The sequence below is a fragment of the Schistocerca americana genome, chromosome 1 (genome assembly GCF_021461395.2).
Source record: "Schistocerca americana isolate TAMUIC-IGC-003095 chromosome 1, iqSchAmer2.1, whole genome shotgun sequence".
NCBI classification, from domain to species: Eukaryota; Metazoa; Arthropoda; class Insecta; order Orthoptera; family Acrididae; genus Schistocerca; species Schistocerca americana.
In genome coordinates this window covers 469017278-469045038 of record NC_060119.1, presented here as the reverse complement: position 1 = coordinate 469045038, position 27761 = coordinate 469017278, and the positions used below count along the sequence as shown (strand labels likewise).

Here is a 27761-nt window from a genome sequence, read left to right as displayed (position 1 = left end):
CTTCTGCCTGTCATAGCTAACAGCGCTTACTCGCCACTGCCAGCCCTGACACAGCCTTGGGAAAAAGTACACATTGATTTCTATGATCTTTCTATAGACATTTTCTGATTATTGGTCACTGATGCTTTTTCTCATTTTACTTTTGTCCATCTGTGACAGCAGAGGCAACTGTCAGCATCCTGTTGAAGATGTTCTCCATACCCTTGTTTTGTGCAATGGTGCACAGTTAGTTGTGCAACCTTTTACAAAAGTTTGTACACAGAAGGACATTTGCCACCTCCCTTCCATTCACAGTCAAACAACAAGGCAGAACACCTCATCTGAATATTTAAGACACAGATGCGTGAGTACATAAGAAGATCTCAGGGCCAACGAGTCTCACATTTTCTCTTACAAGACAATAACAATTGGAACCAAGTGTCCCATCAACCTCCTGCACAGCCATCAGCAGCAGCTGCTGGTCACCCTCTTTCTACTGGGCAGGTGTTCCTCAACAACATTGGTTTCATCAATGTTCACACCCGGCTTGCCTGGAGTTAAAGATGGTGCCCTCACTGTGTTCAGGCAATCACCTGCAGCTGATGCATTCACCATGTCTTCATGGTTCACACCAAAGACTGACTGATGACACACCACCAGAATTAGCTGCGGCACAGGATGGATTGCTGCCCTTACTGATGCCCCTTCTCATGTGCTCCAATGTCCAGATGGCTCCAGGCCACCAGGCACTCAGCTGTCAAATGCATTCATTATTTGTAAACACATCCAGCCTGTTATTTTAAATTGTGGGCAACTGCATCCAATTTTGAATGAAATTATCTGAAGTGCCTTTAAATACTTTTATTTGAAGTCACGGCTAGTTTCACTTCAATTGAACATGCATCGCCAGGTGACAAGTGATTCAATGTAACAAATCATGGTGGGAAGGAAAGTGCCTTAGAATCACTCCCCATAATTCACATCAAGTTATAAACACATAGTGCAGTAAAATCGGTATGCCATAATTGAAATGAAAGGGTTAGCATGAAATCATGCAGCAATACTAGCTCCTTCATTTTAATTACAGGATATTGCCTTTAGCACGCTGTGTGCATTTATAACTTGATCCGAATGGTGGAGAGTGGATCTAAGTGAGTAGTTGAATCGGAATCTCTGTCAGCTGAGGATTCATCTACAATTGACATGAAACTAGTTGTGATTTTGATTAAAAGTATTTTACAGGCACTGTGGATTATTTCATTCAAAATACATTCAGTGTATTCTTGTTGTTTCGTCACTCTGTGACCTAATAAACAGTAACTATTTTACAACCACGAGTTTCCTTGTGTTCTTAGCTAGCATAAATTCTTGTTAATATATTGCAACGTAATATTCAGATAATATTCACACCTGTAAGAACCTGCCTTCTTTGGAATCGAAATTATGACAATATTCCTGGATACTGAGGATATTTTGCATGTCTCATATATCATGAATACCAGATGGAATAATGGAATGGCTGGCTCTTACAAGGATCTCAGTAATTCTGAGGGAGTTTGACCTACTTCAACAGTCTTGTTTGACTTAGGCCTTTCAGGGCTCAGCCAAATTCTTCTTGCAGTGTTATACACTCTTCTCTTTCTATAAATCTGTATTCAAATTCATTTCATTTGTATAGTCCCTCTATACATATATTTCTTCGACCTTTCAGACATCCCCCCATCTCCTTGCTACTAGTTTGACATCTGAGCTCTTACTATTGATACAGGTACTCCTCTTTCCTCCAAAAGTTTTGTTAATTTTTCTACAGAGGTTATCTATCTTTACCATAGTCATGTGCACTTACACAGTCTTGCATTTTTTTCCTCTAGTCATTTCTACTTTGCCATTTTGAACTTCCCACAAAGACCATTTTCAAATGCCTATATCCCCTGTTATTTTCTTCACAAGTTGTGTTTTTATATGATCTTTTTTCAACTAAATTTAATATATCATATGCTATTCCAGGTTTTCTATAGTGTCTAACCTAGATACTCGCTCTGCTGATTACAATTTTCTGTAGTTGTTAAAATTTTACAAACTTTGCAAAACTTCACTTTGTGTATAATAAATAAATGAGCAAGTGCACGTAGAAAGACAAAGTTAATGATTTGTACTTAACTTGCAGTGCTCATTTGCAGCTCGATGAATTGTTGTTTGGCTCACAATCTAGTAGAAAGGTTCATCATACATAGAAAGAAATATCCCTTATCATTTAGCTACAATATAGCAGGTCAGCAACTGGAAGCAGTTAATTCCATAAATTATCTGGGAGTAGGCATTAGGAGTGATTTAAAATGGAATGATCATATAAAGTTCATCGTCGGTGAAGCAGATGCCAGACTGAGATTCATTTTAAGAATCCTAAGGAAATGCAATCCGAAAAAAAAGGAAGTAGGTTACAGTACACTTGTTCGCCTACTGCTTGAATACTGCTCACCAGTGTGGGATCAGTACTAGATAGGGTTGATAGAAGAGATAGAGAAGAACCAACAGAGAGCAGCATACTTCGTTACAGGATCATTTAGTAATCGCAAAAGCATTATGGAGATGATGGATAAATTCCAGTGCAAGACTCTGCAGGAGAGACGCTCAGTAGCTTAGTACGGGCTTTTGTTGAAGTTTCAAGAACATACTTTCACCGAGGAGTCAAGCAGTATATTGCTCCCTCCTATGTATATCTCGCGAAGAGACCAGGAGAATAAAATCAGAGATATTAGAGCCCACACAGAGGCATACCGACAATCCTTCTTTCCACGAACAATATAACAATATGAGACTGGAATAGAAAGGAGAACCAATAGAGGTACTCATGGTACCCTCCGCCACACACCGCCAGGTGGCTTGCGGAGTATAGATGTAGATGTAGATCTTCTTGCAAGAGAGAGATGGGTTTTAATTTTAAAAAATGTACAACAAAATAATATAGATATTGCAAGCAACTTTGTCTTCACCTCAACTTTTAATAAAAATTACATATGTTTCAACAAATACAATCAGACCAGTTCTTAGTGCCACAACCCAGCAATTTCTGAAATTAACACTTCCTTGCAAAAGTGACCAGCAATACAACAACTAACACAATCACTCAAAGATGCTGAAATTACATATCCATTTTCTTACATTCTAAGAAACTTACATGTGATTAATCATTCAGGTGAAAACGTCTTTTTATGTTTGTTTTTTTTTAATGATTACAGAAGCAATAAATACAATCATAATAACTACAGATGGCAATGACTTTAGATACAATTAAAATTTTGAAATACATTGAAAACAAGAAACAATTATGTTTTTTGAAGAAAGATAAATTTTGTGTTCAGTTCATGTTTCCTGTTTGTAAATTTATAGACTATCATAGTTTTGTCACCAAAATTACACTTAACACTCAACTATAATCTGTTTTCTGTTGGCCCATGTTGTATATTTACTGTCTTGCCATTATGTAATCTATCTGTAATCTTACTGTGTCTCCACATCTGTTCTATGTATGTAACGTTCTTTCGTGATTTTTAAACAAATATTAGCAAAGATTAACTTGTGCTCTGCACAAAATTGTACTAGATAGTTTTTCCTTTCATTCCTCACCCAATAGCACCATGTTCTCCTGTTATTTTGCCTTATTTTCTTTTTCCTGCTATTGAGTTCAAGCTCCATAGCAATTAAATTTTTAACTCTCTTGACAATATCAATTATATCTTTTATCTCGTACATTCCCTTAGCCCCTTCATCACCTGTACAACAGTGGTATGTGTTGATTTTGTACCTGCTCAGCTACAATAATACATTCATTGTGCTGTCCATAGTAGCTTATCCCGATTCATTGTTCCACTTACTCCTACATTTTGTGTACATATCTCTGTCCTGAGCTGTCCAAAAGACCTGCTCTTCCCATCAAATGTTGCCAGTTCCTGCTATACCTATCTTCAACTTATCTGTCTTCCTTTTTAAATTCTCTAATCTATCTGCCCTGATGCTGGAACAAATGAATGTATTTTATGTAACTGAAATGAACGTCATAAGAGCTTCAATGTCAAACAATGTATTGAAATGTAACATAGAAAACGAAAGGCAGGAAAAAATGCACCAATTAAAATACAAATAGCAGATGAAATATTTTATAATTTTCAACTGAATCCATGTACTACATTTTAAAGTGGCAAAACATATACAGCACATTCATAGCTTGAACTGCAAATGTAAATGCAAAGGCAGTAATAAATCACTCATTTTTGAATTATATTCTTCTTATAACATGAGAAACTCACAAGCCTGCAACAAATGAAATAAGTAAATTGCCTTAAAACGTACATAGTGCAAAATACTATGTATATATTATTTTCTAAGGTGCCCTTGCTTTTAGATGTAATACTGTTTATGACATCCATAAAAACAGCATACTGCTTAATTTTTGCCAATACTGTTTGGTTACAACTACATGCAGCTTCAAGCCCTTCCTCCCCAATTTTAATGGATTCCATCTTCAATCTCAGAATCACTTTCAGATTCATTCCTAAGAATGAGAAAACCCTCATAAATAGACACAACGAAACTAAGATATTTCATTTTTTACAGTGGGTTCTGTCTAGTCTATATTTTACCCAGTTATTGGCAATGGCCGAGTTCAAGAAATGAAGTATAATTTGGACTGTCAATTTCCTAGTTCTGCTGCAAATTCCATAGGAACTAATAATTCTTTTGGTCAAAACTGTGCCCCTTACATTGTAACTGCTGACTGACAACAGCAGGATAGCACCTGCACATACTTTTCTTCCTCCTTCTACACAGTACAACAGATGTGTTAAGAAAACACATTAACTTTCATTTACACCACACATGAAAAATCTGGTTTATGGATTGATCTGAAGCATCATGTTCCATCCCACAGAGTATTCTATCAACAGCAACGTATGAATCCACTAGGACCTTGAATTTCATTGTAGTTCCCAAAGTAGAAACATTTCTTGGTGCCATCAGCTCAATAAGGAAACACATGTCCAATTGCTGAATGTTTCCCAAAGGTATCTGAATAACAGAGCTCCCAATACCTAAGCTCTCACAACAGAGTGCCTGTTCCTTTAGAAAATGTGTCTTTACCCAGATAGAATCCAAAACTGAGGGAATACCAAAAGGAAGAAAAAGAACAAATCTCTTATTTATTTATTTAGTCCTCTGATCATATGTAGTACAATGTGCAAGTTTGCACTGGACTTAATTATAGTCATTAAAATAGACAGTTTTTCAGGATTATGTATAGTTCTGTGTGTCATATGTTACTGAAGCTACAGCTCTACACATTCATTGCAGTTCAAATATTCATTTACTGACTATAAGCAGAGGTACACTAGATATTCTCTAACAGATCTTCTGAAAGTAATAACATTTAGTATACATTTTATATCATTTGGCAACACGTTGAATAATTTTATTCCCAAGTAGCTTGTACGTTTCAATATAAACTAGTATTAGCTGTGCGTAAATGCAAATTAACTTTTAATCCAGTGTTGTGATTATGCAAGTCATAGTTTTTCTAATACTGTTATCATTTCCAATTACATTTCTTTTAATATACATTAGTGTGTTAAGAATTAACATGACAGGTAGTGGTAGAACTTCCCAAATTTTAAATATTAGTTCATATGACAATCTAGTACTGATCCCTGTAATAATCCTAATGGCTCTTTTTGGGATACTGAAGGTCCCCAGATCTGCTGGTGAATCCCTCAGAATATGAGTCCATATTTAGGCGTGCATTAAAATATTCATAGTAGGCAGACATGGTTAACCGAAGCGTCCAATCTCATCCGTCAGCTTTGACCCATGACGTAAGGTGGTTGTGGTGTGTGATGTCACGACAGTGCGGAATTTAGTTTGTGAGAGTGGCATGTTTGTAGGTGTCATTTTGGTGCTCTCTGGTAGTGTGCTAGGTGATGTTTTTTGGTTTAGTTTGTGTGTGTGGTGTGTTTATAGGTGGTGTATTGTTGCGGTTGGTGGTTCTCTCTGGTGGTGTCTTTATGGGTAGCATGTTACGTAGCGTATAGGGTTCATTTGCATGATAGCATTGCACGTGTGTGGTATTGGGACTGTGCTTTCAGCAGAATATTTTTCAGTAAGTTAACGATTTTAGTTTTGTTATTTTGACGTTATTGTAGTTTTTTTTCTGTTCATCATGTGTGAATTTCGGTAAACTGCTTTTTTTTATGTCTTTGGTAGGTATGGATATGACTGACAAGGTCAACAGTTTTTGGTTGTCGGCGATGATGGGGACAGTGTGTTGTCTCTAATAAAATTTCTTCAACTATTTGAATTTTTGGATGAAGTCGTGACGTGTTTAGTATGTCGTGAAGAAATGAGGCTTAGTAAAGTTCCGGCGTCTCGGACCAGGGACGGCTGTATGTGAAGATGTCATAAGGATAACAGGTCAAGGGACATGTTCAATTCCAATTTTGTTGGTTTGTTGTGTTTTTTGAAGTAGTGACGATTGTGTACATTGTTTTGGGTTTTATGATTTGGTATTGGTAGTTTCTGTTGACCTATATAGGTCAAGGGAAGTGTTCGATTCCAATGTGTGGTTGTGGCTGTGAGTGTTCTGGTATCGGGAGTTGCTGTTGGGCTATATAGGTCAAGGAAAGTGTTCGCTTCTAATTTGTGGGATTGGGAGCAGCTATTGAGCTATATAGGTCAAGGGAAGTGTTATTTGTGGGATCGGGACCTGATGTTGAGCTATATAGGTCAAGGGATGTGTTCGATTCCAATTTGTGGGATCAGGAGCTGCTGTTGAGCTACATAGGTCAAGGGAAGTGTCTGATTCTAGAGGATATTGTGTTTAGTGGAATTTGAGGAGTTTTGTGCTGTCAGTTTCTTTCGTCGTTTTGTGTGGTTTGGTATGGTGGTGTGTGTCTAAATTTGTTTATATTTAGTTTGTCCCCACCCAGAAACCCCCAATTTCCCACACTTGTCCCGTTAGTTTCATTAGGTTTTTTGTGGAACGTGTGTGCGTTGGTTTTTCAATGTATTTTCGTGTTTGTGGTCATGTTTACATAATGACATCATAGGCGCCAATTGGTGTCATAGTGTGTGGTCATTTCCACCATATTTCTGACATCATGGGTCAAAGCAGAATGGTGGAATCGGACGCTTCTGTATTTCCAGGCAGACATTAGAGCCTATTAATTTAAGTATACTTTTAGAGTCCTTAAAAGATAGCAGCCTGTATTCAGCTCGGTTTTAACATGTCCAATATGTTTATCCCATTTTAGGTCACTTTGAATCCAAATGCCAACAAATTTTGTTATTTCTTTATTGGTGATGGGTTGGTGGTTGATGGTGACATTTGGGTAATGCAAGGTATTGTTTTGAGAGTTATGGAAATTCAATGCTACACGTTTTTTTGTTATTATAAGCTAATTCATTGCTGACCATTTACTTCATTGATTTGTACCAGAGTTTATGTTGGATATAATCATTTTCTGCTGCTTTTACTAATATTGCTGTCATCAGCAAACGGAATTACTATGTGTGCATCAATATGCACATCCAAAACATTGATAATACATACTTTAAGAAAAGAAGAAGTCCCAGTACTGACCCTTGAGATGCCCCATAGGTGACTGGGCATTCCTCTGATACGTATTCTGAGATTATTTGTGGTTTTCCATCTACATATCTAATGCATACTTTTTGCTTGCAGTCACTGAGAAATGAACACATCCATTCATTTGTTAATTCCCTAATGCCGTAGTATTCAAGGTTGTTTAAAAGAGTTCTGTGGTTTACCATGTCGAAAATGTTAGTTAAGTCTAAAAATATACTTGCTGTTTGCTGTTTTTCATCAATGGCTTTTAAAACAGTGGTTATGTATTCACAGACTGCCCTCTCAGTTGATCTCTTACTTCAGAAACCGTGTTGAGAATTAGATAACACTCCAATTTTGTTTTAAAAATGTATTAACTTATTGTACAATATTTTTTCCAGCACTTTTCAAAAACTGTATGTTAATATATGTTTGAATTTCAGAATAAGTTTGGATGTTTTTAGTTGATCAGGAAACATGCTTTTTTCTCACAAGCAGTTACATATGTGGGTGAGGGAGTCAATAATGTATTGGAGGGACAGTTCTCAGATTCTGCTGGGTATACCATCAACTCCTCCTGAGTCCTTCTAGATCACAATTGCCTCTGACATACTGCTTCATTGGACAAACTCCAATTAATGGAATACCTGTTCATAAACAGCAACATATCCTCCAACCCTCCCCCCCCCCCCCCTCTCCTTGACAAATTTTGATGACTCTCTTCTATCTTCTTCAGTATGCATTTCAAATTCCATAATCTGTCTTCTTTCTCTGATGTTCAGTAACTGTCCATTTTCAAATGATTTCTAACAGTGTTATTCTCACCCTGTACTTTTACATTTGGGAAGTACCAAACAAAATGTAATTATACACTTACATGCCAAAGAAACTGGTATAGTATGCTTATCTAAACACAGAGATATGTATAACAGGTAGAATATGGCACTGAGGTTGTCAACGCCTATATAAGACAAGTGTCTGGTGCAGTTGTTAGATCACTTACTGCTGCTACAATGGCGGGTTATCAAGATTTAAGTGAGTTTGAATGTGGTGCTATAGTCGACGCATGAGCAATGGACACATCATCTCCGAGGTAGTGATGAAGTGGGGATTTTCCCCATACGAACATTTCATGGGTGTACCGTGAATATCAGGAGCCTGGTAAAACAGCAAATCTCCAACATTGTTGCAGCCGAAAAAAGATCCTGCAAAAACAGGACTGATGATGACTGAAGAGAATCATTCAACTTAGAAGTGCAACTTCTCCACAAATTGCTGCAGATTTCAAAGCTGAGCCATCAACAAGTGTCAGTGTATGAAACATAAAATGAAACACCATCAATATGGGCTTTTGGAGCCAAAGGGCCAGTCATGTACCCTTGATGACTGCACAACACAAAGCTTCACACCTCGCCTAGGCCTGTCATCACCGACATTGGACTGTCGATGACTGAACACGTTGCCTGGTCAGATGAGTCTCATTTCAAATTGTATCAAGCGGATGGGCATGTATTAACAAAGAGATAGAGGGGCTGGCCAGTACTTACCTCAGCTCAGTACAGCCGATAGATACACATAAAACAGAACTGAAAATTTACATTCCTAGCTTTCGGAACTTTGTTCCTTCATCAGGGAGGAGAGAGGGGAAAAAAGGGAAGAAGGGAAAGTGGATTCAGTTACTCACAACCCAGGTTATGAAGCAACAGGGAAAGGTAAACAGGGAGGGTAGCAAGGATGGAGGCTTGGTTGTCAGAGGGAAGCCAAAGATATTCTACTGTAAGTACTGTGCCAGCTTCAAACCAAAGAGGATGCATACAGAAGTAAAGTATAAAGATAGTTGTGTTTATCTTTATACTTTACTTCTGTATGCATCGTCTTTGGTTTGAAGCTGGCACAGTACTTACAGTAGAATATCTTTGGCTTCCCTCTGACAACCATGCCTCCATCCTTGCTACCCTCCCTGTTTACCTTTCCCTGTTGCTTCATAACCTGGGTTGTGAGTAACTGAATCCACTTTCCCTTCTTCCCTTTTTTCCCCTCTCTCCTCCCTGATGAAGGAACAAAGTTCCGAAAGCTAGGACTGTAAATTTTCAGTTCTGTTTTATGTGTATCTATCGGCTGTACTGAGCTGAGGTAAGTACTGGCCAGCCCCTCTATCTCTTTGTTAGTATTTGTTTCACATCTTATATGAGATTTTCCATTAATCATTTGGATGGGCATGTATGGGTGTCGAGACAACCTCATAAATCCGTGGACCCTGTATGCCAGCAGGGGACTGTTCGAGCTGATGGAGGCTCTGTAATGGTGTGGGACATGTACAGTTGGAATGATATGGGAGACTTGATACATCTAGGTATGACTCTGACAGATGACATGTACGTAAGCATCCTGTCTGATCACCTGCGTTCATTCATGTCCATTGTGCATTCCAACAGACTTGGGTAATTCCAGCAGAAGAAAGCAACTGCAGAGTGGCTCCAGTAACACGCTTCTGAGTTTAAACACTTCTGCTGGTTAGCAAACTCCCCAAACACAAACATTATTGAGCATATCTGGGATGCCTTACAACATGCTGCTCAGGAGAGCTGATCAATAACCTTCTATGTTATTGGTAAAATTGCCAACTCATAAAGATCTGAATTCAGTGTTATGATTGACGAGAAGATGGTGAAAACCCCTATTCCCCAATTCCGTATATGAAGAGAAACATTGGAAATAACTACAAATCCCTCTGTAACATGATCTGTGATTAATCTCACCAAAACCTTCCTTGTTCAATTAGGAACTACTTCAAAAACTACATCATCACATTGTGGGCCTGAAATTACAGCCCGCAAAATCCCACAGGTTCCTCCCTGTTCTACTTAGTTTTGGCAAAATGACACTCGTCGATTTTGACTATAACACCAAGCGCCCCCCCCCCCCCCCCCCCAAGGCCGCCTACACTTTATACATTTCCCACAAACTCCCCTACGAAGCGAATACCAGTCTGAAACGGTACGCTCACTCACACAACATTCATGCACACACAACCACACAGGATACCTCAAACACCAACAGTATGTAATTTTTATTACATCCCTCAAGGCCAGCTTCGATTTCGCAAACCATGTTCCTAGTCTAATTGAGCGCCATCTACATCTCCATATGAATAAGTCGTGAGTACGACGAGCAGACGAACTTATCATGCGCATATGTTCGCCGCACTCACGACATCGAACGTAATCAGCAAGAAGATCAGACATTTGCAGAAATCGAATGATTGCCATCATATCCACGCACAAAGCCTGCTTTAAGTCTTCCATATTCATGGGAATAGATAAATTCATACCTGCAAAAGAAATTCAAAAACTAAAAATTCTTGTGAATGAAAAACTATTCTCCCTCATTATCTCAAACTCACTAAGAATGAAGTTAAGTACCGAATGAATTGGAAAGAGACAATTATTTACATCGATTCAAACGAAAAAAGTCCAGTGCTGTATTATAAAAACACATTCATTTATTTAAATTTACAATTTATCCACAGCAGACAGCCGATTTAGTATCTATCGGTCTAATCTAAAGTAAGGACCTCAATATCTATGAGTAACCTATGACATCATTGGTCAAAGCCGACGGGTTGTATCCCGTTCTTCAGTTGACCCTCTATACTTCATGTCATCAAATGGAAGCAAAGCAAATCAAATCAAGTCAAACGAATTACGCTAAAGATCATACTCAGCACAATAGAGATCACTGATTCAGCTCCATATATTAGAACTTTGGTTCTTGCAAAATACGAAAACGAAATATTAAACTCTAACACGACTTTAAAGAGTCAGCAAACATCCCATCAATTATTATATACCACTATATTTCACAAATATTATCCTTAGTTTTCACAGTGATGGCGATTACTTGTACGGCTTTGGAAGTGCCGGTATTTGTAACTCTGGCCGCATCTCTTCTTCTTTGCTTTTGGTACATTAACTTTGGTTTGTGTACAATTACAAATCGACGCATGTGGGATTGTTTACATTTTGGTTTGTGTCATTGTGTGGTATTACCAATTTCTGTTGGTCGCTGAAATGGCAGCAGCTCTTCCTCAGAAAAAATACTATAGGCAACGGGCTCATTCGAATCCGATTGCAGACCACTGCTTTGATTAGTGAGTAACTTCATTTACTAATTTTGGTCGTTTTTAAATTGATACTTGCGCTGTTGTAAGTCTCATTTTAGTGTGTAACATCTTATCAAAACGTGATTGAAAGCGGGTGTGTTTATATATATCCGAAACTAAAAGTGTGGTTTTGCACAAAATTAGACGATCTGGGCCAAAAACTAACTGAAAAGGACCACAAAGACGTAGTTATTATAGAGCTTTTATAAGAGATATGTATTTTAAAATATACCATTACCAACAGAAGCACCCAAACAGTAACTGCAACGGTGAGTAATCTTTCCGTTTCACTTTTCAAAAGAACCCAAGTGCACAGTGATAAAAATCTGTTAGCTAACCAATGTGAACAAACTTCAAATCAGTGCTGAACAAAAATTGCAAATAACCTAGATACAAAATTAGTGCTATCAGATAGCCATGGACATGGACTTGCCGAAATTATTCATGAATCAACATAGCTGATAGCAACCAGTGTCATGAAACCAAGTGGCCCTTTGTGTGAAGTAGTGAAGCCAGTAAAATCTGCAGCTGGGACAGTCTGAACCAAAACAGTTTTGTTGTTTTAATAGGGGGTCAAGTGACATGTTGTTGTTGTTGTGGTCTTCAGTCCTGAGACTGGTTTGATGCAGCTCTCCACGCTACTTTATCCTGTGCAAGCTTCTTCATCTCCCAGTACCTACCGCAACCTACATCCTTCTGAATCTGCTTAGTTTATTCATCTCTTGGTCTCCCTCTACGATTTTTACCCTCCACGCTGCCCTCCAATACTAAATATGTGATCCCTTCATGCCTCAGAACATGTCCTACCAACCGAGCCCTTCTTCTAGTCAAGTTGTGCCACAAACTCCTCCTCTCCCAAATCCTATTCAGTACCTCCTCATTCGTTATGTGATCTATCCATCTAATCTTCAGCATTCTTCTGTAGCACCACATTTCAAAAGCTTCTATTCTCTTCTTGTCCAAACTATTTATCGTCCATGTTTCACTTCCATACATGGCTACACTCCATACATGTACTTTCAGAAACGACTTCCTGACACTTAAATCTATACCCGATGTTAACAAATTTCTCTTCTTCAGAAACGCTTTCCTTGCCAATGCCAGTCTACATTTTATATCCTCTCTACTTTGACCATCATCAGTTATTTTGCTCCCCAAATAGCAAAACTCCTTTACTGCTTTAAGTATCGACATATAAAAACAAATCTCAAATGGCCATATGCACAAACAAATGTCATTTACTGCACCATACCACACAGGTTGACTTATCACAATGGTGCTCTGTAAACAAAGAAATCACAGTGGCTAATAAATGTTACTCAGATATTTGCAATCCTTTCAGAAAAATCCACATTATTGACACCAGCTCCGTTGGTCACAGATTTCATACTGCTCACAGCTTGCATCTTAACGGACTGGATAAGCAACTGATAACCAAACAGATTGTTACAACAGAAAAAGCACCTATAACAAGGACAGTATTGCCAGCAACAATATCACCAACATTGCAATCACCTGCAGCTATAATTTAAGAATCATCATTGGATGCAAATGAGGAACATCACCTTCAAAATCTGGCAGCTGATACATTATCATCCACATTAGGGACATGTGGAGAATCATCTGAGGACACACCGGAAACTCCAGTGGCTACAACACTAACATCAGTAATAACAATTGCAGCACTGACAAAACTAGCAGCATCCGTAGCAAAAACAACAGTGGCAGAAGCAGCACTAACAACAGTAGTTGTAGCAGCAACAGTAACAGCAACAACACTACCATCCAAAGGAGGGAAGAGAGCTAAGGTTGAAGAAACAGTGTGAAGTGTTGTGGGTGAACAGAAAACAGTGCCTCCTCTGTGTCTAAATGATCTTTTAGTCAAAGGCAGCAGGAGAAAAAAAACAGGAAGATAAGAAACGGTAGCTAATTTTTTGGGGTGTATTTAGATGATAAATTATCTTTGGGTCAACATGTAAATATGTTAGTGGTAAATTGTCAAGAGTAATTTATTTGGCAGCTTTGGGATTGTATATCTGAAATATATGTCAGAACATCATATTTGAAAGCATAATATTGTATGCTGTTATTTAAGAGTGTGCGCGAGTGCGCGCGCTTGCATGGGCGCGCGCGCACACACACACACACACGCACAAACAATGTTCAGTGTTTTAGTTTATATGAGGAAGACGGAGAAAATATAGGTTGTTACGACACAAGAAGCAATAGATGCACTTAAATTCCATATCACAGACTTAAATCACTTACTGTACAAGATTTACCAGAACAAGTGTTCAAACAAACACTGTCTGACTGGTTCATACTCACATAGTCAACCTATTCTACAATATAAGGGAATGTACCAAATGTAACATAAAACTGTAATGTTAATAAGTAGCCTTTTGTTTTCTTTAAATTATCAAATTTATTATATTATGTGTGTGACATTTTATATTACTGCAATGACCTAATGAAAGTAAAATTGTTATTATTGTTATAATTATCATAGCATTATTAAGGAATATAAAGGACTGTTGAAGATGCCATTAGATAACAACACATTTTTTGAAATACTTACATAGTTGATCACAACACTAAAGACCAGACCAATCTTGATGTTGGTTTAGTCGAGAACACTTGTGAGTTTAAGTTTTCAGTGACCAAAGAATAATTCCTAGTAAAAAACAGCTGCAGAATGTCATTATAAGTTAATGAATTTATGGTGGATGGCAATCTGCCCTTTACATAATTGTTGATATTCCAGCTAAGACTTTTCACTGTATGAATTAGAGACAAATGTACATTAAGCAATTTATTTAAAACACTCAGTTATCCTTAGCTAGTAACTGTAGCTGTTGTATTTCCTACGGTGTTTTGCTTGTACTTTATAAGTGCTGTTTTCTAACATCACCACTTGTTTTGCTTCTAGCCCAGTACACCCAGAAAAAATGAATTGGTCAAAGTTGTATCCATTGTACTTCAAAAATAATTCGGAGGGAAATTCAGCTGAAAAATCAGAGACAAAATGTGTGGAATTTGCTGATATTGGCTGTGGTTATGGTGGTCTCCTAGGTAACAGAGTAAAATCCTTAATAACTATTTGGTTCATTGAGTAAATCTAGGGTAGTATTATACATTCTGTAATAAATTTGCTTTCTGCACCTTCTCAATAACGATTCTTTACAGTGAGGTGAATACCTGAAGTAAATGGTGTGTATCCAAGTTCCCAACATGACGGTGAGATCACTTTTGAAGATGAAAGTTGAAATTTCCTAGGTTAATCTTGGGCATCAATTTGAACTGTTGTGCAGCTGTGCAACATCCATACCTAACTGTTGGTCAACAAAACTGTTAATGTGAATAAAAGTATTTCAGTTAGGTGGAATGTAATTAGCTGAATCACTTTGATTTTATCATCATTCTATGAAATCCAGGTCCAAAATACATGCTGAGTGAGTAAGCAATGAGGCTCATGTCTGTTCCTGGTGTGTAAACTGGTGAATGACTATTCTGTACAAGCAGATTTTGTCACTAGTACTTTTGCCTGATGGATGTAAGATGAAGTCTGGTCATTTATTCATTAATTTGTTGTCATTTATTCATTATGTATTTCAAATGTTGTGCTTTGAAATATAATGAAAGTAAATCAGGATATATCTTTTCATTTAGTTTTTCAGAATAAACAAATTTTTATTTTGTCTGCCACAGCAATAGAACTTCTGTGTCATCAGTCAACTTGGAGGAACTGTCCTTTTTTGAAATTTACTGTCCATTAACATCCAATAAATGTACTCATTGCTCTTGCTTTCCTATAAATTTGATTTACAGTAACAACTTTCGGTGCAGACAGAGAAAGTTATATGTTAGAAATGACAGCCAGCAGCTTCTAAATGGTGCCAAACATCAGTCATTGTACCTGGCCTAACAGCAGTACATTATGCAGCCTTGAATAAAAGTCTCTCGGTGTACATGCCGCGTCAATTCAGGATAAAACTCCAAGCTTTCAACCACTACCACCATGGTCGTCGTCAGGGCTAAAACTGATGGTTGTAAACTAGCGAGGCTCCCACTTTTATATACACAGGACGGCTTCTGATTGGCTGGAATACGTCATAGCAACAGCAATATGGCGCGTAGTGAAGTGGTGCCCTCTACTTCCATAGATGTAGTTTCTATCCCACGTTGCTTGCATCGCCATCCCTTGAATCAGGAGGTGAAGTGCGGTAAGTTTTCCTCTGCGGTTTTTCTTTATCCAGTGCACTCTTCCAGGTGTTGTTAAGTGCTTAGCTGTTGTCTCTGTTAAAGTTATTATCGCTAAGTATAATTTCAACTGCTTCCCGGATCACAAAGTCCCAGTAATTCGATGCATGGGCTATTACTCTCGCTTCTTCAAATAAAATCTTATGCTTGTTAAGCAGGTTATGCCACTGCTGATTTTTCCAAATACCAGTATTTCAGGTGGCACTGGTGCTCGATGCAACGGTCGGCAACGGTTCTTACAGACTGGCCCCGCATTCGCAAGGAATACTATAAATTCCCAGCACCCTTAAGCCGAGACTATCTTTGACTGGTCTCAACATTTCCTTAATTTTCCTTGGTGGTCGGAAAACTGGAAAGTGGAAGCCGCGCTATGTGTTGGTCCTCTTCTTGTTTATGGATGGCATTGTCTCTTGCTTTCTTGGACAATACTGATTTAATTTCACCGGCAGAATAACCATTCTTCTTGAAAACAGTCGTCAAATGCTTAATCTCGGGACCAAGGTGGTCCTTGTCGGAAATAGTCCTGGCTCTGTATACTAAAGTATTCAGCATAGCTCTCTTCTGAGACGGATGATGGAAGCTGTGGCTATGCAGATATAAGTCTGTATGTGTTGGCTTCCTGTACACAGAATGGCCCAGTCATCCATCTGGTTTTCGCTCCACCAACACATCTAAAAAAGGTAACTTCCCTTCCTTCTCTACCTCCATTGTAAATTTTATGTTAGGATGTACACCATTCAAATGTTTGACGTTACACTTAGCAACACCTGGAAGAGTGCACTGGATAAAGAAAAATCGCAGAGGAAAACTTCCCGCACTTTACCTCCTGATTCAAGGGATGGCGCTGCAAGCAACGCGGGATAGAAACTACATCTATGGAAGTAGAGGGCACCACTTCACTATGCGCCATATCGCTGTTGCTATGATGTATTCCAGCCAATCAGAAGCCGTCCTGTGTATATAAAAGTGGGAGCCTCGCTAGTTTACAGTTTACGACAGTCAGTTTTAGCCCTGACGACGACCATGCAGGTAGTGGTCGAAAGTTTGGAGTTTTATCCTGAATTGGCCTGGCATGTACACCGAGAGACTTTTATTCGAGAAATACGTCGCGAAAGACTTCATAGCCATATTATGCAGCCTTGTTTAAACTTATTGATTGTAGTAGGTTTTTATTGATACAAGTCATCGTTTGTGGACACCAGCAGTTAGAAGACCACAGCTACCAAATCAGAAAGGTGGGTTCTCAAGAGGCCCTATTTGACCTACTCAATGTCCATGTAATCATCCAGGGTCAACCTGATTTCTTAATTGTGAGGCAAGTCTCCATCTTGTTGCATACGTAAAACCTGTCATTGCCATACAAGATTGGGACGGCACACAAAATCCTTGACTGAAAGATACCAAGGAATGTCTGACCAGTTATAGGGCACTCAAAAAAGAAGGGACCAATCAAACCACACAATGGCAGACCACATCACACATTAAGCACCAGTATCTTTACTGCCTTCTTCGGGGTCCCAGTAGATGCATTTATGGCAATTTGCAGTACCATTGAGTTTGAATTGTGTGTCTTCACACCCTACAACTTACCCTGCAAAGTTTTCATCCTTATGAACCTTGTCCTGAAACCACTTACAGTGGTGATACAGATCAACCTCGTTCATCGCATATAGCGATCTTGGAATTTACACGTGCCACTTTGCAGCCTTAAGACTGAACTGGAGAGTCATTTTTCATTAAAGAATCTGAATAGTTAGTATGCAGACAGACTCTAAATGAGTGACTTACGTAAATTTAACTTTCAGGTCAAAAAGAGAAAAAATAAACTCCAATAATATATTAAACTTATTCAGTCACAAAGCACTTCTTAAAATTGTGACTAAATGAGAGTCCATAATCAAGATCGTGAGTTGTGTGTCAGAAGTAACGCAAGAGGCTCCTTTCGGCTGCACGAGAAGTAGTACTGTTCACAGTAAATGGGCCTGTACTTATACAGCTGTAGCTAACTGTTATTCTCTGATAAATATGAATGTGTTCACTCTGAGTGGGAGATAAACAGTAGTTATTTAAGTAAGTATCAATTGTCCTCAGAAGTATCAGATCTAGTGTTAACTGTACTATACTACAAAGAAATTATTGTTAGTAAAGACTTTACATCTAGTTTCTTTGTTAATATATATGTAGACTCATATCACACACATGAAGGTCTCCCTTAAAGATAAGATTTAAGGAATCTAACAATATTATGAAAAGGAAAGTTGCCACTCACCGTATGGTGGAGATGCTGAGTCGCAGACAGGCACAACAAAAAGACTCTCACAATTATAGCTTTTGGCCATTAAAGCTTTTGTCAACACACACACACACACACACACACACACAAATGCAACTCTCTCACAACTGCAATCTCGGGGGCAACTGAAACCACAAGGGTATTCCTGATATTCGCAGTACACGTGAAATGGTCACACGGGAAAACCCCCACTTCATCACTACCACAGAGATGCTGTGTCCCACTGCGTGCCATTGTAGCAGCAGTGACCAATGTAACAACTGCGCCAGACACTTTTTGTCTTATATAGGCGCTGCTGACTGCTATGCCTGTTTATTTATCTCTGTGCTTGAATACACATGCCTATACAAGTTTCTTTGGTGCTTCAGTGTATTACCAAACTATTAGTTTAATAAGTTATGGTTGCAAAATACTAACACGAATTATTTATAGAAGAGTGGAAAAAGTGGTAGAAGCTGACTCCAGGAGAAATCAGTTCGGATTTCAGAGAAATGTAGGAAAACACTAGGCAATACTAAATCAACGACTTATCTTAAAACGTAGTTAAGGGAAGACAAACTTGTATTTATAGCATTTGTGGACATAGTGAGAGGTTTTGACAGTGTTAACTAGCATACTCTCTTTGAAATTCTGGGTGTAGCAGGGCTAAAATACAGGGACAAAATGCTATTTACAACTTTTACAGTAATCAGATGGCAATTATCAGAGTTGAGGGGCATGAAAGGAAAACAGTGGTTGAGAAGGGAGTGAGACAGGGTTGTAGCCCATCACCAGTGTTATTCAATCTGTACATTGAGCAAGCAGTAAAGAAAAAGAAGAAACATTTGGAGTACGAATTAAAGTTCAGGGAGAAGAAATAAAAACTTTAAGGTTTGCTGATGACATTGTTTTCTGTCAGAGACAGAAAAGAACTTGAAAGAGCAATAGAATGGAATGGACAGTGTATTGAAAGGCAGATATAAAGTAAACATCAACAAAAGTGAAACAAGGATAATGGAATGTATTCAAACTCGGCCAGGTGATGCTGAGGGAATTATACTACTGGCCATTAAAATTGCTACACCAAGAAGAAATGTAGATGATAAACGGGTATTCATTGGACAAATATATTATAGTATAACTGACATGTGAATATATTTTCACACAATTTGGGTGCATAGGTCCTGAGAAATCAGTACCCAGCACAACCACGTCTGGCTGTAATAACGGCCTTGATACACCTGGGCATTGAGTCAAACAGAGCTTGGATGGCATGTCCAGGTACAGCTGCCCATGTAGCTTCAACATGATACCACAGTTCATCAAGAGTAGTGACTGGCATATTGTGACGAGCCAGCTGCTTGGCCACCTTTGACCAGACGCTTTCAATTGGTGAGAGATCTGGAGAATGTGCTGGCCAGGGCAGCAATCGAACATTTTCTGTATCCAGAAAGGCCTGTACAGGACCTGCAACATGCAGTCGTGCATTATACTACTGAAATATAGGGTTTCGCAGGGATCGAATTAAGGGTACAGCCACAGGTCGTAAAACATATGGAATGTAACATCCACAGCGTCAATGCAAACAAGAGGTGACCGAGACGTGTAACCAATGGCACCCCATACCATCATGCCGGGTGATATACCAGTATGGCGATGATGAATACATGCTTCCAATGTGGGTTCACCGCAATGTCGCCAAACACGGATGCAACCATCATGATGCTGTAAACAGAACCTGGATTCATCCGAAAAAATGACGTTTTGCCATTCGTGCACCCAGGTTCGTCGCAGGTGCTCCTGTCTGTGATGCAGCGTCAAGGGTAACCGCAGTCATGGTCTCTGAGCTGATAGTCCATGCTGCTGCAAACGTCATAGAACTGTTCACACAGATGGTTGTTGTCTTACAAACGTCCCCATCTGTTGACTCAGAGATCGAAACATGGCTGCACCATCCGTTACAGCCATGCGGGTAAGATGCCTGTCATCTCGACTGCTAGTGATACAAGGCCATTGGGATCCAGCACGGTGTTCCGTATCACTCTCCTGAACCCACCGATTCCATATTCTGCTAACAGTCATTGGCTCTCAACCAGCACGAGCAGCAATGTCGCGATACGATAAACCGCAATCGTGATAGGCTACAATCTGACTTTTATCAAAGTCGGAAACATGATGGTACGCATTTCTCCTCCTTACACGAGGCATCACAACAACATTTCACCAGGCAATGCTGGTCAACTGCTGTTTGTGTATGAGAAATCAGTTGGAAACTTTCCTCATGTCAGCACATTGTAGGTGTCGCCACCAGTGCCAATCTTGTGTGAATGCTCTGAAAAGCTAATCATTTGCACATCACAGCATCTTCTTCCTGTCGGTTAAATTTTGCATCTGTATCACGTCATCTTTGTGGTGTAGCAATTTTAATGGCCAGTAGTGTAGATTATGAAATGAGACACTTACAGTAGTAGGTGAGTTATGTTATTTGAGCAGCAGAATAACTGGTGGTAGCCAAAGTAGAGACGATGGATGATAAGCACTTAAAACACAGAGAGAATACAAGCTTTCGTATCATAGTGCTACAGAAGAATTCTGAAGATTAGGCAGTCAGACATGACTGATGAGGAAGTACTTGATGGAATTGGGGAGTAAAGAAATTTTTGGCAAACTAAAGAGGTGCCAGGTTGATAGGACACATTCTTAGACATCAAGGGATCTTCAGTTTAGTATTGGAGGGAAGTGTGGGGGTACAAATTGTAGAGGGAGACCAAGAGGTGACTATAGTAAACAGATTAAGAAGGGTGTAAGTTGCAGCACTTATTTGGAGTGAACAGGCTTGCACAGGATAGAATAGCATGGAGAGCAGCATCAAACCAGTCTACAGGCTGAAGACCACAACAAAAACGCCTCGTATTATCATACTTTGTTAATAAGTGTTGGTGTGCTACTGAACCAAAAAAATCCAAGAATGCTGTATCTACCTGACTGCCTTGATCCATGGTTTCCATGGGTTTTGCATTGAGTGATGTTTTCAGAGCCCATGCTGGTTATTGTGCCTCACTACAGTGCCCAGATTATATTTTAAGATTGTACAATAGATGGTTGCCAATGATATTGTTCAATAGTTTTGTTGAGCACTTCTACCTTTGCAGACATTTGTGGTCTGTATTTCCTTCCAGCTGTTGGTCACAGCTCTTTGTCCATGGTATCTACACACTATTATGATTTAAATGTGTGCTATCTCAGACACAAATAGGGACACCATCAGGCTTTGGCATATTGTCCAATTTTAGTTATTTAAGCTGTTCATGTGGTTCTAATGTGTGTGTGTGTGTGTGTGTGTGTGTGTGTGTGTGTGTGTGTCACTGTGTCACTTATCTTTGCAGAATTATCTGACTGGTTCTCCATGGATCTCCTTTGTAAGGGAACATATGAGAATTGAGTTCAGCATTTCTGCTTTTGCTTTGCTATGCTAAATTTCAGCTCCTGATGCCACTGGCAATCTTTACACAAGATAATGTTCTGCTAGAGTAGTCATTGAAGGCTTAATGTGTTGCTCATTTGACAACCAAACTTGTTTCATTTAGCATTTCACTCTGTCTACCTTTGTAAGGTTTGTGTTAGTTGCTGTTCCTTTAGAAATTTCATTATATAGATAGTACCATGGGCTGTCCCATACATCACAAACTGTTCTACTAGGTACAAGTACTTGGTCAGCTGCTCTCCTAAATTTCAGCCAGAGTTCACGTTACATGCCGCTGCCCAGAGCTAAATGTTTCAAGAGTCTCATTGAGATATAACACTTGTGTCACTTCATCTAAATTACTGTTCATGCAAGTCTTTTTGCATGTTTTATTTGCCCTGTACATGTTGGTAATCATCTGTCACCATATCATATTCGCTAATGCCAATTTCAATATGGACATCCTCAAAGAAGTTATATCTGTTGCCATTAGACTTTACCTATTTCCACCATGAGCAATCTTTCGAACTATGTTTTCTAGATTATTTCCGGAAAAGACATTTGGTATTGTTTCGCAAGATATCATGTTACATTCATTACTGAGGGAGTTGTAATTTTGGCTTCAGTTTCACAGTCTACCTGACAATGACACATCACTGAGATTTGTCTCCATACCTCACAGTCTAACATATACTTTCATGATACAGCTGCCCATTATGTCACCCGCTGTAATAGTAACCCAAATTGATTACAGCATCTGGTGAATGAACAGTACATCATTTATAGTGGCATGAGTATTGTTTCATTTTTTGATTTTTATGCTATCAGGGATGTGTGTACTACAATAAGTTGAGGAAGACACCTAACTGATCATTGTAGGGGCCTCAAAGATACCTGAATTAATACTATAAATTAAATTTAAATAATAGAAAGCCCAATTCAGCTTTACAGTGAAGGTATAATGTTTGATATATAACCTCTGTTGATCGGTACAGCAGCAATTATGTAAGTTTTTTGGAAGTATCAAAATATCGGCTTTGACTGGTTATATTATCAAAATGGGGGATACCACCATTTTGCTCTTATACAATACAGTATCGTAACGTCACATGTTAAAAACATGAACAGACAAATATAGTATGAAATGTATTTAACTGACAAAAACATCAAACTAATGAAGCACCCATTGCAGCTAGTGGTTTTTTGGCAGGAACAAACACAATATGCAATATTCCTACCATTAAATACAATCCAAAATATAAACTTACACAAAAATCCAGCAATTGAAATCCAAAAAAAACTCAACAGACCTAAATGAAATCAGGAAAAGTGAATTGTACTATACCAACAAACAAATGAATCTGCAAAAACTGTTATTGGAAATTTCTCTTGACTTACATAGCTAAAATTAAGTACACTACATCACAACACCACACATAGCACCAAAACGCCAGTATCGAAAAGTTAACTGTAGTTGTTTAGCTCAGACGCCCAAACAAAGTCAGTGATATGAAAACTCCCTCATGTAACTATTATCGAAAGCCCAGCTTGATCAAAATAGCTACAATGAACTTCACGATACCCACCAACCACAATAAGTCATCACCTTTAGCTAACAAAGACAACCCGAAAATTCGTAAAAAGCTACATTAATATCGATTTCAATATAGAAGTAACCTACAAATGTACACATATTGTAAAATTTGTGTGTGTGTGTGTGTGTGTGTGTGTGTGTGTGTGTGTGTGTGTGTGTGCGCGCACGTGCATACGCCAGTTCCCAAACAGAACCCAAATAAAAATATAATTAACGAAAGTTATAATATTTCTATGTGTCAAATATAAAAAGCTCAGTCCAAACACAAACTAATATCAATTTAACACAGTATGATTGTTAATGGCCATCTCATGAGCACAAAACCCAATAATGAGTGACAGCAAAAATAATACTTTAACAACACAAAACCAGTATCCTGAATGGCCAGTTAGGCTTTTTGAACCAGACAGTCACTTGACTTTTCACATGACATTCTTAACAGATAAAGTTAGTAATATTTATGTGGTGGGATGTGAGTTGTGATCTAGACTGTTCATCTTATGTGGCCTTGCTGCCCCCCAAATACAAGCACCAGATCCTCTTACCTCTCAATTCTGTAACCCTGCCCCCTCTCAACTTGGGATCATTATCAGTGTTAATGTACAGTTCACTGCTGCCACTGAAAATCCATTTTTCCCTCTTCTACCTGCCTATACTTTCCTACCTGTTCCTAGCTCCATATTTCCTCTTCCAGTTACACTAATTGTTGTGTTGGCAGAAGAGCCAACACCGTGTTACTAGTGGAGGCCGAAATGCATGCGTTTTAGCTCATGCAGGGTGGCGTGAGGAGGGAAGAACTATACTGACGTGAGGTCTGGAACATAACAAGGAATTAGAATTCAGAAAGTGGACATAATTAGTTTGATACTTAACTTTAATCCATTAATGATGAACGTCACTCTTGATGGTACATGATTCACAATATTATCTGTTCAGAATACATTCATAGTAACTGAATATGGCGCCTTGCTAGGTCGTAGCAAATGACGTAGCTGAAGGCTATGCTAAACTGTCTCCGAAAATGCGAGCATATGTAGACAGTGAACCATCGCTAGCAATGTCGGCTGTACAACTGGGGTGAGTGCTAGGGAGTCTCTCTAGACTAGACCTGCTATGTGGCGGCGCTTGGTCTGTAATCACTGATAGTGGCGACACGCGGATCTGACGTATACTAACGGACCGCGGCGATTTAAAGGCTACCACCTAGCAAGTGTGGTGTCTGGTGGTGACACCACACTAATCATTTCCTCTTCCTCAACAACTACAGGTGTGAAACTGCATATGGGGGGGGGGGGATTAATATAGGAAAAAGTGAAAACTAATGAAATATTTATTTGTTTCTGTTCTGTTTTTTCCTTTACTGTTCAATATTTTTAAAAGAATGATTTACTTACTTTCAGTTACTTTATCACCAATGTTCCCGGATACACTTATGCTAGGCATGGAAATTCGCATAAAAGTTTCAGACTATGTAATGGATCGAATATCTGCCTTGAGGCTCCAGTATCCTGGCAAGTATGAGAACATAGCTTGCCTCCGCTCAAATGCAATGAAGTATCTTCCCAACTTTTTTAGAAAAGGACAAGTATGTTAGTATGCTCAGAACTTCTTTCTGACCGAATTTTGATAATCTTTGTTCTGGATACTTACTTTTGTTTAACTGTTTCAGCTGAAGAAAATGTTCTTCTTATACCCTGATCCTCATTTCAAGAAGTCTAAGCACAAATGGAGAATTATTAACAAAACACTTTTGGCAGAATATGCTTATGTCTTGGCTGTTGATGTAAGTTAAAAGTTCTGTTAATTTTTGTTGGCACAGAGTGTATGTTTTTTGTGATTTTGTGAAGCCAGTATAATTGTATATAGCATAGAAATATCAGTTGGGTGCTGAAATTTTCTTTCCTGATTCTGCAATATTTTTTATTTACTTGCTTATCACTTTTTTGCCTTCCTTGGTCACAACCAAGATGCCAAAAGCCAGTTACAGAGTAAATAAAATCGCTATAAAACCAATTAAGATTTTCATTTTTATCATTAAAATCACATTCTTGCAAGCACGGGCAGAGAATTCAATTCACGAAAAATACTGCTTGGTCACCTTATGATTTTTTTTTTCCTGTGACTTAGTAGATTTCATTATGAAATGAGTATTTACACAACTAGAGGCTGTCAGCTGCTGGCGATTTCACTGTGTAATTCATTTTTCTTCCAGGTATGCCATTTATTGTTCTGTTCAGATGATACTGCTATTGATTTTGAAGTCATGTAACTACCTTTAGAGGCACCTTCTAGAAGTCCAAGTTGTAGTCAAGTTCCAAAATGTATTTCCTAGGCTTTTCCAGAACCTTATAATAAATGCTCATTGACTCCTAATTAGCATCAGTAAGTGTGCCAAACTAAGAAAAAATAGTGCTTTCAAACTGCCAGAAGACACAAAATGAATTTATTTTTATGTTTATCTCACATCTAACTATTGATTTCAAGATAATAGTGTCTCATCTTCAGGTACCTATTGAATGTGCTTCTTGAATGTAAGTATTGTAACTGCCCTCCATCAAGAAAATTGCATATAATACGTCTGCTTCAGGTTCTGGTGGCTCTTGATTCATGAAACATGTCATACAGGAACCTGAAGATGAGACAGACTTGATATGGATGGAAGTTTTAATGTACAAGCAATGTGAAACTTACCTTAGGAGTCTTTAATGAAATTGATCTTATTGAGACTGGAGATGGGATAGGTGGAGATATTTGTGCATTGGATCAGATTTATTATAAATGTGGTCTGATGAGTATGAATCATATGACATAGGAAATGGTCGTCAGAGGTCATCATAGTCTGAGAGAATGTTAATGCAATGTAATATGTGATAAGGACAATCAATATAACTTTAAATGGGATGGAGCCCATCCCACAGCAGGGGTTCGGTATCTTCTACCTGTGTCATATCAAAGAAGTTGCTTGATTGATTCATACTAAGATAATACTGAGCAAAAACAAGGACGTTCCTCTGAAATCTGTCAAAAAATTCATTAATTTCATATGCAGTCATAGCACTTGTTTGGGTAACTAAGCAACAAACAGCATGCTTCTGTAAAATCTGGAAAAAAATCATTAAATTCCGATGCAGTCTCATCACTTTTTTGGGTAATAGATTGTCAAGGTAGCTAACAGATGTGAACAGAATAATAATTTCTGAGTTGTACTGGTGGTTGGATGTACCATTAGAATAAATAATTTTGTACTAATGGATGTCTGGCTGGATCATTCACAGTGTGAAGTGGCAGCAACCATGTTTGCAGATATTAAGTATTTTATGATTGGATCAGTTTGCTTGGAAGTATGAAGAAGATCTTTGTGTTATGTGTGTTTTAACACCACTTGGATTTAGCATGTGACTCTGGAAAAGTACAGATTACTGTAAAATGAGAGCAGTTTTAGCTGTTGGAGGAGCTACTATTGGGAATGGGCACCTCAGTCTAGTGTACCCAAATAAATGTAGTTTTGCTCACATGTTTTACAACTATTGTATCTTTTCTGTGTCTTCTGTGGCCTTATCTTGCTACAGTTCAGTCCTCCAGCCACCCTTGGAAATGGTCATAGACATGTTTGCACATACTCTCCCCTCCAAACCCACACTGCCTCCCCCCCCCCCCCCCCCCCCCCCCCCGCCTCTCTCTCTCTCTCTCTCTCTCTCTCTCTCTCTCTCGTCTCTCTCTCGCCATTTTACTAGTTTACTTCTCTGTGATACAGATCACAATGTTTTCATCTTTTCAGGCAGTAGTGTATACAGTAACAGACGTCAAGGACCTCCATGAATGGATGGTGCAACATTTCACTGAGCATCCTTTGTTTGTTCGGCTTTCGGATGACGATATGTAAGTAGTCACAGGAATCAGTTAGTAACACTACAATTTTTGCAACTGGTAACCAATACATTCTCTGTTTTCAGAAGGATGATCCAGTTATTGAGAAGCTGTACGACAGTTCTGAAGAAGGTCAGAAAGTTTCCCGTAACCATGGTGAGAAATTTCTGGCAGTCTTCAGGAGAGTTCCAGATCCTTATGTTTCAAAATGATGCAAATTTATGTACATGTTATTTACTTTATTTTCAATAAAATCACATACAAATATGGTTGTAAAATATTTTTTAGAGAACTGACATAACTGCGTGCAGTTCTAGTAGTCGTCTCAGCTGTGTACAAATGGCACCAATGTGTTCTGGAACTTCAATTCAAATGGAATGATAAAGAATTAGATGTTTGGCTGCAGTAAACTGGAATGAAAATACTGTACATGTTCAGTACAAATGTAAAAGAACAATAGTAATATAGAATGGGGGGGGGGGGGAGGAGGCAAAGAGAATAGTTTAGTCACTTATCTTAAAGAGAATACATGAGGACTGAACTAAACCCAAG

The 27761-nt window shown here is 38.6% G+C and overlaps 1 protein-coding gene across 1 annotated transcript; it reads left to right on the top strand.

Moving 5' to 3' along the window:
* Positions 1-11508: 11508 nt before the first annotated feature.
* LOC124623885 (tRNA (guanine-N(7)-)-methyltransferase) lies at positions 11509-27476 on the top strand. The gene is made up of 6 exons (XM_047149070.1): positions 11509-11741; positions 14683-14825; positions 24743-24927; positions 25012-25125; positions 27121-27221; positions 27296-27476. Exons 1-6 carry the CDS (start codon positions 11662-11664, stop codon positions 27459-27461), a joined length of 789 nt encoding a protein of 262 aa, XP_047005026.1. The 5' UTR covers positions 11509-11661; the 3' UTR covers positions 27462-27476.
* Positions 27477-27761: the final 285 nt, after the last annotated feature.